General features: G+C 35.3%; 1 protein-coding gene and 2 non-coding genes across 3 annotated transcripts; 1 reads left to right on the forward strand and 2 right to left on the reverse strand.

The window, feature by feature from the left end:
* Window positions 1-905: 905 nt before the first annotated feature.
* On the reverse strand, window positions 906-990 carry LOC128197650 (small nucleolar RNA R44/J54/Z268 family). Its single transcript, XR_008250280.1, has one exon. It is a non-coding gene; the product is annotated as a small nucleolar RNA R44/J54/Z268 family (small nucleolar RNA).
* Window positions 991-1,056: 66 nt separating this feature from the next.
* LOC128197649 (small nucleolar RNA R44/J54/Z268 family) lies at window positions 1,057-1,143 on the reverse strand. The gene has a single exon (XR_008250278.1). It is a non-coding gene; the product is annotated as a small nucleolar RNA R44/J54/Z268 family (small nucleolar RNA).
* A 6,919-nt stretch (window positions 1,144-8,062) lies between these two features.
* LOC108342429 (disease resistance protein RPM1-like) lies at window positions 8,063-12,458 on the forward strand. Its single transcript, XM_017580204.2, is given in 4 exon segments — window positions 8,063-9,316; window positions 9,318-10,865; window positions 11,326-11,403; window positions 11,793-12,458. Coding segments are annotated over 4 exon segments (2,886 nt in total). The 5' UTR covers window positions 8,063-8,091; the 3' UTR covers window positions 11,828-12,458.
* Window positions 12,459-13,527: the final 1,069 nt, after the last annotated feature.

A 13,527-nucleotide genomic window follows, 5' to 3' on the forward strand; every position in this document is an offset into this window, starting at 1 on the left:
TTGGATTAAGTGTTTAAAAGAAAATTTGGAGATGCAAAAAGTAAAATAAATAGTATTTTTCATTTTGGTTTTTTTTTTTTATGTTTTTTTATTTATTTATTTTTGTGATGAATTATATTTATCCGGACAAAATTAGGTATTGACACTTTGTTAACAGTCAACATTGAAATAAGATAAACCCTCACATTGGAATAAACCCTCAACATCTCCACCATTGATTTAGATCCAGGTACAAAGAGACTGGGTTTGTATTTGATATTTCATATGCCAAGTATAATGAAATTTTCATATCAAATCTAGTACGACCCGCAAGTTACTCTTTCTACCTTTCCGTTGGACCCACCTCAAAGATTTCCAAATCTGTTAGGTATATAAAAAAAAATCTACCATAAATATTCAACATGCTACATAAGAAAAAAAAATATATATTATAGATGATACATTTGATAAAGAAGAAAGATAAAAAAGTAACAAAATATATATATACATATATATATATACATATATATATATATATATATATACATACATATATATATATACATATACATATATATATATATATATATCATCTTTAAACCGTCTTATATCCGTAAAAAGGAAAAAAAGAGAGTCATGGCTACTGTCAAAATCCAGTAGTGTAAGAAATGTGCGATTATCTTTGATTGAATAGTTATGTCAATACTACGAGCAAATCAATACATCATTGGCCAAATATCAATATTACACATGCACTTACCAACACAGCATTTAGAGCAGGCTACCCCAAGATGGGGTTATATCAAATTAAATAATTGTATAAAATTTCTCATCAGTTAATAAAAGTGATAAATATTGCTCTTAAACACATTGGACTGTCAAAAGTTAACTTGTTAATAATCTCAGTCTGTATCATGAAAATTGGTTATGAATCAGAGAGATTCCCAAAGACAAATCACCATCCTTAGCATAAGTACTGATGTCCCTGTTTAAGTTATCGTCACTTGCAAATCGTATAATGGAACTTGAAACAACCCGTGCAAATACTTCCTTAAAAAAAGTTACAAAATAAACACAAACGCATTAGAGAGATTCCCATTAGACGAAGTCAACATTCTCCTTTGGAGTGCTGATATCCCTGTCTATTTTTTCATCATCTGTGTATGAATAAAACAATTAGAGTCTCTAATTGTGATCTTTTAATATTCACACTAGACAGCAGAAGCTAGATCACAAGCCATGCAATCACACGCAGTAACTTAGAGCAACAACATCACAATTGCAATTCAATCATGCTAAGAAATATTAAAAACAACAATAAAAAAACACAAAACAAAACAATAGAAGTTTTAGCAACACAAGTAGTGTAGCAAAACCATTAAAACACTTTACTTTACGAATTATCAAAGAAGATAAAGCTAATGCCTCAGATCGAAGTTTATATCATAGAAATGAATCTCATCCCAAGAACAACCTTTCCTTCAATACATTCAGTTGATCAAAGAACAAGCTCAATAGTTAAGTAATTACCTGCCTCATCCCAAGCCATTGCTCGACTTTCTAGTGGACTCAACTTTCTAGCTTGATCTTCAATCCTCTTGCAGGGGCTTGTTGATCCTCTTCCTCTTCCTTCTCACTACTTGAGTAATCATGCTCCTTTTGTGGCACAGGAGCTATCAGTCTCAAATCATTTGTGTTTGAGTTTCTTGGTCTGTTTTTTGAGTGATTTTTCTCTCCTCCTTTTGACAATCCCAAAAGCCACTTTTGTGCATCATCTCACTTAGAAGGGGTTGGTTTTCCCATAGTTGTTCGATGGTGGTGGGGGATACGACGACGACTTAATCTGCCAAAACGCAAACCACTAAACTATAATCCTGACCGGACCGCTCAAAATAAAAAGAAAAATCAAAACAAAAAAAAAAGAGAGAAAGGGGATAACAACTGAAGCAATGTAGATCTGAGATTATTCACCATGCAGCACTAAAATTGGGGATGAAGATCTGGATTAGAACCCTACGAGCTGTTATCGAGAAGCTGTTTCACTCCCAATGGCCACTGCTTGCTCTTCATTCCAGAGGTGACGCACTCGCAGACGAGGTGGAAGCCGCGCTCGCAGCCGTTGAACACGACGAGGTGTTGCTGGCTCCTAGTGGCGGCGTGTCAGGGCTTGGAGCAAGCAGCGCAAGGAGCGAGGCCACCACTTGGGAAGGCAGCGGGGGCTCCCGACGGCGGCCCGGGGTTTTCGTGATAAGTGAGGACGACGTTGGTGACGGAGTCCGATAGGGTTTCGATGAACAAGGAGGAAGGCGAAGGGATCTCGGTCGATTCCAAGAGCGAGCGTCCAGGTGGTGGTTGCTGTGTTGTAGCTGTGGTGGGCGTTAAGGTTGGAGCGTAGAGAAGAGAGAGAAACAAGAAAAGGAAAAGGGAAATGGAAGATGGGAGAGGAAGATGCTTGCGCGAGAAGAAGAATAAGAAAATTTCAAGATACTAACTCGATTATCTAATTAACCGGTGCCTAAACCATTTAAAGTCCATATTATATGCCTCGGGTTATCTGATTAACCGGTGCCTAAACCATTTAAATTTCATATTATATGCTTCGGGTTAGGTTATAGACATACTAAAGCAGATTATGCCTCGGTTCTGAGCAAAACCGAGGTAGTATCTTGTTGTAAAAAAAGAACCTGATTTTGTAGTTGCGGTTGATGAAGTGACGCAATTTTTATGCCTCGGTTGACGTTCTACTAGAGGCAGTAATATCTATAGGCATCGGTTCATATATAACCGAAGCATATAACTACTCAATATTTAGGAAAATGCTACCGCGCTTTTATACGCTTCGGTTTCAATAAAACTGAAGTGTATATAGTGCGTTAAAAAAACTTTTTTTTACTAGTGTGAGTGCATATCGACAAAATGCTACTATAGAAATGTGTAGGCCCTATTTCCCAATCAAGAGGGGGAGGGGGAGGGGGGAGGTGAATTGGTTGTTATTAAAAAATATGTTGTTTTAACGAACTTTAAAAATCTTTTGTAATGCAATAAAGAAGTTTAGGTTTGGAATGGAAATTCCCCTTCGCAATTCAAGGCCGAAGAATCTTTCAGACCACCACCACCTAAGATGCTACTAAGCACACAAACCTTTCTTTCAAGTTTCAGAAACCATAGTGAAACAACTTCTCAAATAAGATTGGCTAGGAAAACCAATCAGACACTAGTGACAAAACATGACAACCACAACCTCAATCACTTGGTGCTCGAACCAAGGCTTTGGATACCACTTGATGGATTCATTCCTTGGCCTGGAGCATCAATTTCAAAAGTAGAATACCATGGATCTCTTTTCTCCTTTTGAAAACATAACCTGCAAAACCAAACACTAGAGTTTTGGTCCCCATAATCTCTTTTGGGTTCTTTTGAGGTTAAAGACAAATTACTTTATAATAGGAATCCAAGTATATTTTCCTTTATCAAAATGCTTTATTCTACATTTGTTATAAGTGTGCCCCTTTTTCATTCAGTAAAAGATGTGACAACATTTGGGTTCCTATAACAGACAGTTCCTCTTTCAACCCATACCCTACGGGTTCTTCCAATTTGATTGTTCTTTTTAAGCACACTATTATTTTTGAAAGACTTCTTCTTAACTCCATTATTTATACAAGATGCAGATTGTGTAGCCTTCTTAAGCAAATTTTCTATAATATCAATATTAAGCATATGACTTTGACATGAAAGACATTCAACAGGATGTTCAATTACAGTAGACTCATGCATTTCTAAGTTGCAGATTTTATTTCTTAAAATAACTTCTTCATCTAATACCTTCTCATATTTAATTTTCAAATCCTTAAACTCATTTTTCAAATTTTTATGAGCAACATCTAATTTCTTAGATTCATTTAACAATTCAAGAAAGACTTTTTGTAAATCAAATTCATTAGACTAAAAGCTAGAATCACTTACTTGACTTCCAGCATCTTCTGAGTCAGCCATTAAACATAAATTTGCTTCGTCATTTGATTCACTTGAGCTTGAAGAACTTGAAGCATTTTCTTCCCATGCTACGTAAGCCTTCTTCTTCTTGGGAAATTTCTTTTCTTTTCTTTCTTCATTTCTCTTGTTGTTTAGACAATCGGCTTTCACATGGCTACTTTTTCTTCAAGAATTGGCTTCCAAATGATTCACCGTTGGCCATCAAGCATAAATTTTCTTGCTCATTAAAATCATTTGAGCTTGAGGAGTTTGAGGTCGAGCTTGAATTCAAACAAGTCAACTTATCCACATTTATAACTTCATTATAAATGAGTTTTAAAATTTCTCACATTTCCTGTGCACTTTTATAAACAGAAACTTCGAAGAAATAATCAATGGTTAGTGTAGATAAAATTAAATTTCTGCCCTTAATATCATATTTGGCTCTTCTATTTTCCTCAGCAGTCTAGTTAAAATATGGTTTTTCTATTTCCACACCATCAACTGTATTTTTATGAATATAGGTACCATTTTGTATAGCTTCTCAGATGCCTCTATCAATAGACTCCATGAAAATTTCCATTTTGACTTTTCAGAATGCATAGTTAACACTAGTAAAAAGTGGCGGTCTGTTGATAGAAGCACCTTCATCATAAACTTGATTTTGAAACTTGATTTTGACCGGCCATTTCTGAAAAATTGAAAGAATATCAAAGCATGCTCTGATACCAATTGTTGGTTAAAGCAACTAGTATCGTCGAGTTGCGTAGTGGAATAAAATAGTGGAAAGCGTGTTCGGTCAATTTAAAAAATGGTTCCTTTAATTTTCTTATAAACATTTTAACAAACAGTTGATGTGCATAAAATGTAAAGAGTATAGGGAGTAGAGAAATCACACAAATGATTTTTATTCTGGTTCAAATCAAAAGATTCTACGTCCAATCGTTAATCACTATGAATAGTGATTAACCTTTTTCACTAAAAACAGTTTCACAATTTGTACAAATTACAAGATAGTGAATGGAGATTAAGAGTATCAAAAACCTTCCTTCGACAACCGAACCAGAAGTATCTTCCTTTGACAAACGAACCGAAAGAAATAGCTCAACCAACTTGAAGAAAACCGCTCCGATCTTTGACACACAAAGCGTGAGCTTCTCCTATTTACAAGACTTGACAAGAGCAAGAACTAGCACTTGAGAACTTCCTCAGATTGCACTGTATTCTAAAAATCGCAAAGTTCCCTTTTCACTCTCAGAGATCTTACCTTAGACACACAACTCTAATACTCTCAAAATGAAAAGTTATTTTCTAAGACCTGTGGAAAACACTATTTATAGCCTAAGGTTCGTGCAAGGTCAGAAACTAAAAAGACACATTACAATTGCCAATGATAATCGATTATTGTAAATGATAATCGATTATCTGCGAGACTTGGAACAGTTTGAATATTGACTCTTGAAACCAGTCGGCTTCAGTTCTTCAACTCCTTCTACCGTTCGGTTTGAGCCCTTACAACCTTCTGCCGTTCGACTTCCTTCTTCTTCTTTCTCACAGCTTTCCACCATTCGGTCTTGTACATGTGTTGTGTTTATCTGTCTTATTCGACTTTCAACTACTATACGTCGTTCGGTTTTCAACTGTGTTCGACCTGTGTTCAACCTGTGTTCGGCCTGTGTTTCAACGTTGTTCGGTCTTTATTTGCGTTCAACTCGAGTCCTTATCACCTTTTGTCGTTCGACTTGGTTCCTTACAACTTTCCAGCGTTCGGCTTGGTTCCTTACAGCTTTCTAGCGTTCGGCTTGATTCTTCACAACTTTCCATCGTTCGGTTTGAATTCCTCACTGCCTTTCATCGCTCGGTCCGAACTGCTCGGTCTCGATCAGGCCTCATGTGGTCTCGGTCATGCCTTCCACCACTCGGTCCTATCCGCTCGGTCTTGATCATACCTTACCAGGTCTCACTTATGCCTTCCACTGCTCGGTCCTTACCGTTCGGTCGATATCTTCTGTTATACATAAATGCTTTTAAACTTAATGCAACAAGGGTCTTCATATTCTTGACTTTGTAACATTATCAAAATCATTATCTTCAAGACACCAATGCTCCTAATTGGTAACATGTATGGGGTAAGCTACTGATAAAACAATCATAATAATAGTAAGATATAACACATTGAATATATCAACCATAAACAACCACCCCATACCCAATAGTAATAACAGTAGGATCCCCAATCCTTTAACATAACAATTCAATCACAATGAATTACTCAATTCTCAATCCACTATACTCGATCTTCGTTCCTCGATCCTTGAGTCCTTGACCCTTGGTCTATTCACTCATTAACACCTATGTTAACTACTTACTATAACCATAATAGTAACACCGTTACCAACATAGCATCACCTGAAGCATCTCCATATTATGATCATCATCATAGACACACCACTACCATCATGCTCATCAATTACATATTCAAGTACACCCTAACACTCACTCATGCTCCACCCTCAATCACAAGTCAAACCTGATCCTAAACATACCCATCAATCTCATTCTCTGATTATCATCACGTTCTACAACTCCTCAACATTCTTCATAAGTGATAATCGATTATTCCCATTACAAAAAATATTCTGTGATAATCGATTATCACTTAAGATAATCAATTATCTCAATGATTCTGACCCAATAAATTTTCAGATTCATCACATATGAAGAAATAATTGATTATTATTCCAATCGATTATTCCCGAAACAAGATATCATTGCACAAATAATCTATTATAACTAAGGGGTACTGTTCCGGAAGAGAAATGTTTTACCCAATGAGCCTTAAAATAAAAAGTGAATAATCAGATGAAATTATGTTCCTTTAACGAAAGACAAAAGCTTTGAAAAGCACACACGGTTATCTGTAAACATTTATTAACTTTTACAACAACCACTGACAAATACAATTAACATTGTTTAATCTAATCACGTTAGCTGGACCACAACATCTTTACTCGCTATTCTACGGCAAATTAAAAAAAGAAAGAAAAAAGCCACAACTAGCTCGCAGAATTGAAAGGTCAAAGTCTTCGTTTCTCTTCAGAGAAAATGCACTAAATATGTGTGAACACTGGCATTAAAAAGGAAAATATTTATGATACAGATAAAGAGATGTATTAGGGACAAAATGAAAACCAAGTAAACTTATTCATGTTTGTTTTAAGGTTTAATCATTCACGAAGTCTTTTTTTTCGCGTGGAATCTCAATTTAGTTCCTTTGTTTTTAAAAATCTCAATTGGGTCCCAAATTTATGAAAATTGCAACAATTGGATCCTTTCCGTTAAATTGTCTCTAACGGCGTTAGTGTATGTCTGATGTGGCACGTCATCCACGTCAGACTACAGCGTGCCACGTCAGATACACACTAACGCCGTTGGAGACAATTTAATGGAAATGATCCAATTGTTGCAATTTTCATAAATTTGGGATCCAATTGAGATTTTCAAAAACAAAGGAACTAAATTGAGATTCCACGCGAAAAAAAAGGACTTCGTGAATGATTAAACCTTGTTTTAAATTATGTTCCTGTAAAAGACAAAAGCTTTGAAAAGCACACACGGTTCTCTATAAACATTTATTAATTTTTACAACAACCACTGATAAATACAATTAACATTGTTTAATCTAATCACGTCAGCTGGACCACAAGATCTTTACTTGCTATACTACGGCAAATTAAAAAAAGAAGGAAAAAACCGCAACTAGCTCGCAAAATTGAAAGGTCAAAGTCTTCGTTTCTCCTCATAGAAAATGCACTAAATATGTCTGAACACTGGCATTAAAAAAGAAAATATTTATGATACAGATAAGGAGGATCTATTAAGGACAAAATGAAAACCGAGTAAACTTATTCATGTTTGTTTAATTTTGTATACAATTTTAATTACTTATTGTAATTGTATGGTTAAGATTAATTGTACAAACATCACATGCATGCTTGATTTTAAAAGGCAATACATAAAAATGAAATATATTATAATAAACTGTGTATTATTTGATATATATATATATGGTGTTGAAGAACTTAAAGTTTTACGGTTCCCTCTTCAACAAAGCAAGAGAGGGAGAGCTTAACTAAAATGGCAGAATTTGGATTGTCTATTGCGATTAATAATTTGATTTCAAAATGTTTCAAAGCTTTAAAGATGCTGATAGATCTCCCACAAGAAGTTGCAGAAGTTAGAGATGAACTAGAAAGCTTTCAATATTTCATCCATGAAGAAGACAAAGTGGCTGAAGCTGAAGAAGATAAAGTGGCAGAAGCTGAAGAAGATAACAAAAGGAGTCATGGAATAAGAAAAAGATTGATGAAGCTGAGAAAAGCAGCTTATCGCATGGAAGATGTAATCGATGACTATGAGATATTTAAGGAAAATCAACCTGAAGAAGATCCTCGGTGTGCAGCTTTACTCCGTGAGACTGTTAAAATCATCAAAACTCAAATCCTTCTCATTCCAATAGTGTTTCGGATTCAGGATGTTAAGAAACTTATTCGTGAGGAAAGAGATGGCTTCGAAAAAAGTTTTCCTAGAGGATCAACATCAGACGGTTCAAGAGGAAATGAAAATTCCACATGGCTTAAACTTCGAATGGATCCTTTCTTTATGAAGGAAGACGAGGTTGTTGGCTTTGAAGAACCTATACAAAGATTGACAAAGTGGTTGACAGAGGGAGGAAAGGAACGCACTGTCATCTCTATTGTAGGAATGGCAGGATTGGGAAAAACCACTCTTTCTAAGCAAGTTTTTGACAGGGTCAAAGACTTTGACTGCCATGCGTTGATCACAGTGTCTCGATCCTACACTGTTGAACGGCTGCTGAGGGATTTGATGAAGGAGCTTTGCAACGACAGAGCGGAGAAACCTCCTCCGGATCTTGCAACTATGAATCGAATGTCGTTGATAAAAGAAGTCATAAACCGCTTAAGGAATAAGAGGTATGTTGTCTTGTTTGATGACGTATGGAAAGAAAAATTTTGGGATGACATTGAATCTGCTTTAATTGATGATAAAAATAAAAGTAGAATATTAATCACTACCCGTGATGAGAAGGTTGTGGAGTTCTGTAAGAAAGCTTTATCTTTTAAGGTGCATAAGTTACAACCTTTAAGTGATGCAAAATCATTGGAGTTGTTATTTAAGAAGGCGTTTGGGTATGGTTTTGATGAACGTAGTCCAAAAGATTATGAAAAAGTAGGTCTGGATATTGTTAGGAAGTGCGGATATTTACCTCTAGCAATTGTAGCTATTGGTAGTCTTTTGTATAGAAAATATGAAACTCCTCCTGAATGGGTCCTGTTTTAATCAAAATCTAAGTTTTGAGATGGAGAGGAATTCGGAGTTACACAGTGTAAAAAAAATTTTAAGTTTGAGTTACGATGGTTTGCCACGGAATCTCAGGTCATGTTTGTTGTATTTCGGAATGTATCCTGAAGATTACGAAGTTAAATGTGGTACATTAATTCAGCTGTGGATAGCTGAAGGGTTTGTAAAACAAGAAAGTGGAAGAAGTTTAGAAGAAGTTGCACGACAACATTTAATGGAGTTGATTAGTAGAAGCTTGGTACAAGTAGCATCATTTACCACAGATGGCAAAGCTAAAGCATGTCGTGTTCATGACTTAATACATGAAATGATCCGTGAAAAAATTAAGAATACGGGCTTTTGTCACTATAGTGATGGGCATAATCATTCGGGGTCAAGTGATATCATTCGACGCTTAACAATAGGAAGAAGTTCCAATTGTTTAAGTGGATCTATGGAAGAATCGCAAAATGTTCGGTCAATTCTAATTTTTAAAAAAGAAGCGTCATCGGAAGACTTCACCAGGCCCTTGCTTGCAAAATACATGCGGTTGAAGGTGCTCGATTTTGCAAATGCTCCATTAGAGGATATTCCTGAAAATTTGGGGAGTTTAATCCACTTAAAGTATCTAAGCTTCCGGGGTACATCCATAACAAGCCTTCCAAAATCCATTAGTGAGCTCCAGAACTTGGAGACCCTAGATGTACGAGCAGATGGGGAGATTAAGGTACCAGAGGAGATTACCAAGCTGAAAAAGCTACGTTATCTATTGGGTAAGCCAATATCTTCCATTGAAGTGAAGGATAGTCTTGGGAGCATGACATCCCTGGAAAAGATGCATGTATTGAAAATAGATCCAGATGGAGACGTTATTAGGGAGCTTGGAAAGCTAACGCAATTAAGGGATCTGAGGCTGATTAGTCTTCCGGGAGATCATGCGGATACTCTTTGTTCCTCAATAAACACGATGCCACTCTTGGAGCGACTGCATATCTCCATAATAGATTTGACTCAAGTTGACTTGCACATTCCGTCATCCTTGTCTAAACTAAGGAAGCTTCTCCTATCGGGCAACTTAAAAGAACTCCCAGATTTGAGTTCGTTCCAAAATCTTGTGAAATTGTCTTTGGCTTCTTCCCGCTTAACTAAAAATCCATTGATACCTTTGGGACAAATGCCAAATTTGTTAACCCTCTTTTTCGGCTCCAGTTCTTATGAAGGAGAAACTTTACATTTTAAAAATGGAGGATTTCTAAAACTAAAGGAACTACAGTTTGATAGTTTGTTGTATTTGAGGTTCATCTCTATTGATAGCGGGGCACTGCAAGCTTTGGAAAAGCTTAAGATATTAAATATTTTTCCACTGAAGGCAGTACCCGGCATTCAACACTTAAAGAAACTCCAATTTCTCGAAATCATCCATGTGTCGGCTGAATTTCACCGAAAGATTGACCCCAATGAAGGAGAAGAGTATTTCATGATCAAACATGTGCCCCATTTACGTATTCTCCCATTTCCTGAGAAATGGCAACATATTCAGAGTTTAACAGGTGTGCTCCTTTTCTATGGTTTGATATCATAAAACTTTTATTTTCTAATTTCAGTACTTAAGAATATCTTATTTTAGTTTATGTACCAGCTCTGATCATTTCATCATACTAAACTGAATTAAAATGATACTTTGTAAGGACCACCGTACAAAATAGACTTATTAAGTTTCTAAATTTAAGTCTGTTAAAAATAAATAAATTTAAAAATGTGCAGTAACAGTTTTATAAATAAAAGTAACATTTTTAAGTCTATTTTCTGACAGATTTAAGTTAGTATTTCTAAGTTTGTTATTCTTTTAACATACTTAAATTAGTATTTTTTATATTTGTTATTTTTTCAACAGACTTCAAAATATGTTATTTTTACATGTGTATCTTTTGTAATAGACTTAAAAATATGTTTTAACCTATTCCAAATGATTCACATTTTTACTTTCACTTGCTCATTCCTTAAAAAAAGCAGCCTTAATAACATTTTACCAGCGACAAGATTCTTTCATCAATACCAGGAATCTTCCGACAAGAGCAACAACTACAGGTATGAATCAATTTCATATTTTATTTTAAATGTTAGGTTTTCTTAAGAAAGTGAAATAGGTGGGTGTAGAAGATGTACTTATATATATAAAGAATAAGAAGATCTTGGGTCCAAGAGAGTCGAAATGGGGGTGTTGGGCGAGAATGGAGCGTTGCCGTGAGAGTGGGTACTGTTTGAACATTTTTGTGATAACAGACTTAAAATTTTTGTAATAGTGACTAAACAGAAATTTTTATAATTATAAATAATAAAAGTTAATATATTTGTAACTATAGTAACTAAGGTAGAAATTAAACATTTTATATATTTAATCACGTCCTCACATTTTTTCATTATTGAAAAATTATTCTATTTGTCTCTACTTAACACTTAATTTCATGTTCTATTAGCGAGTACTTCATCAAGTCAGGAGTCTAACATTTAGTGGAGATGTTGACTTGAGGAACCGAACAATTGGTGTCGTCTATGTGTACTCGAGGAACCCAACATTGTTGATAAGTAAGCATTTAAATTTGTAGTTTTGTAAATACGGATGCAAGTGATGTTGCATATTTAAGGCTGGTCTTTGGACATGCATGAAGAAGTTTGTCTCTTCCGTATTTTGGTATTTTGATGGAAATGTAGTGTGCATACCATTGTGAAGTGATGCACATGGATGCTGGTAAAAGTGATTGCTGGAGTTGAATTGGTTGGAGTACTGTTTTCAACCCATTTTGTTTGATCATCTTAGATATGTTGTGGAGTGTTAAAGTTTCAAAAAGGGTCGCTTTATGTTTGTAAATGAGTGATCAGTACACAATTTTCAGAAATTTTCATGACGACTATGTTGGAACAATTTTCACACCCTTCAATGTTCATTCTTGGCATTTCCATTGAGCATGTTTGTATTGTGGATTGATCATTAGTTCTTCTTAAAATATAGTGTGTGAAGACCATAAAAATGATGTGCACGACATTTTGTGTGAAAATATTAATGCGTGTCATTTAAGTAAAATTCTGGAAAACTGTTAATGTCCTTTGAAATTCTGGGTGATGGGTTAACATATATGGTTTTTCATTCACTGGGATAATTTCTGTTGAATTTTCTGAAGTAAAAAAAATGTTAATTTTCACTGTTATAAACGGTGTTTTACCATATACTTTCACTCAATGAGTTGATACATTAGATTGAAGTTCAATAGTTTGACCCTAATTAAACCTGACAATACCTATATTAATAAATAATGATAATAATTAAAAATTACTTTTAATGTTGACTCAAAGTACACCTACACATTTCAAAGCAATAATTTAACTACACCACATAATCCTAAGAGATGTAAGACTTTACAAGATGTATATTTTCTTCATACTCAACGAACTCTTCCTTAATTAAAATCAACTCATTCATTGCTTACACCAAGAATCACACTCCACAGTAAAAGAGCATACTAACTTGGAATTAAACCATTCCAAGAATTTTCATACACCCTACATCAATACTAACCCATACACAAGTATAAATTACACTTGTAAAAGACTCATCTAGCACTCATAATTTTCCAACGAGGAGTCACCATATGATCATTTTCTTCCTCATGCAGATATGAAAACACACAACCTTGCTTGGTCTTCAAAAAAGAGCCATCGTCGAATACCACTATCCACCATAACTCAGCTCCACCATTCATCACTCATCGGAGCAGCAGAACCTTGTCGCCACCACACCACAATCCATGACGCAAAACCATCGTGTGAGCCTTGTGAAAAAAAACAACCATCGCATATCAAACATCTATACCTTGTAGCCATCGCACTTTGCAAATTCCTCCACACACCTTAATTGATAGAATTGTGCACCTCCAGAGTTCCATCGGTCCTCTCTACACTGCAATTGAGAAGAAGAACCAACTCCACCGTACACAATATCCACAAAAACGTGAATTCAGCTCTAACCACAACCACTGGAAGCACTCGCAAGCGACGTATCGTGTAAAAGTAAATGACACACAAATATGATATGAATTAAACTCTATGTCTCCATTGAATAACTACAAGCCATTAAATATTCGAACGAACACTAATCAGTTACAAGAAATAATATTGGCCAAGCTCTATAATAACTAAACCCGTTACAACGAAAAA

The sequence above is a fragment of the Vigna angularis genome, chromosome 6, assembly GCF_016808095.1.
Source record: "Vigna angularis cultivar LongXiaoDou No.4 chromosome 6, ASM1680809v1, whole genome shotgun sequence".
Taxonomy (NCBI): Eukaryota; Viridiplantae; Streptophyta; class Magnoliopsida; order Fabales; family Fabaceae; genus Vigna; species Vigna angularis.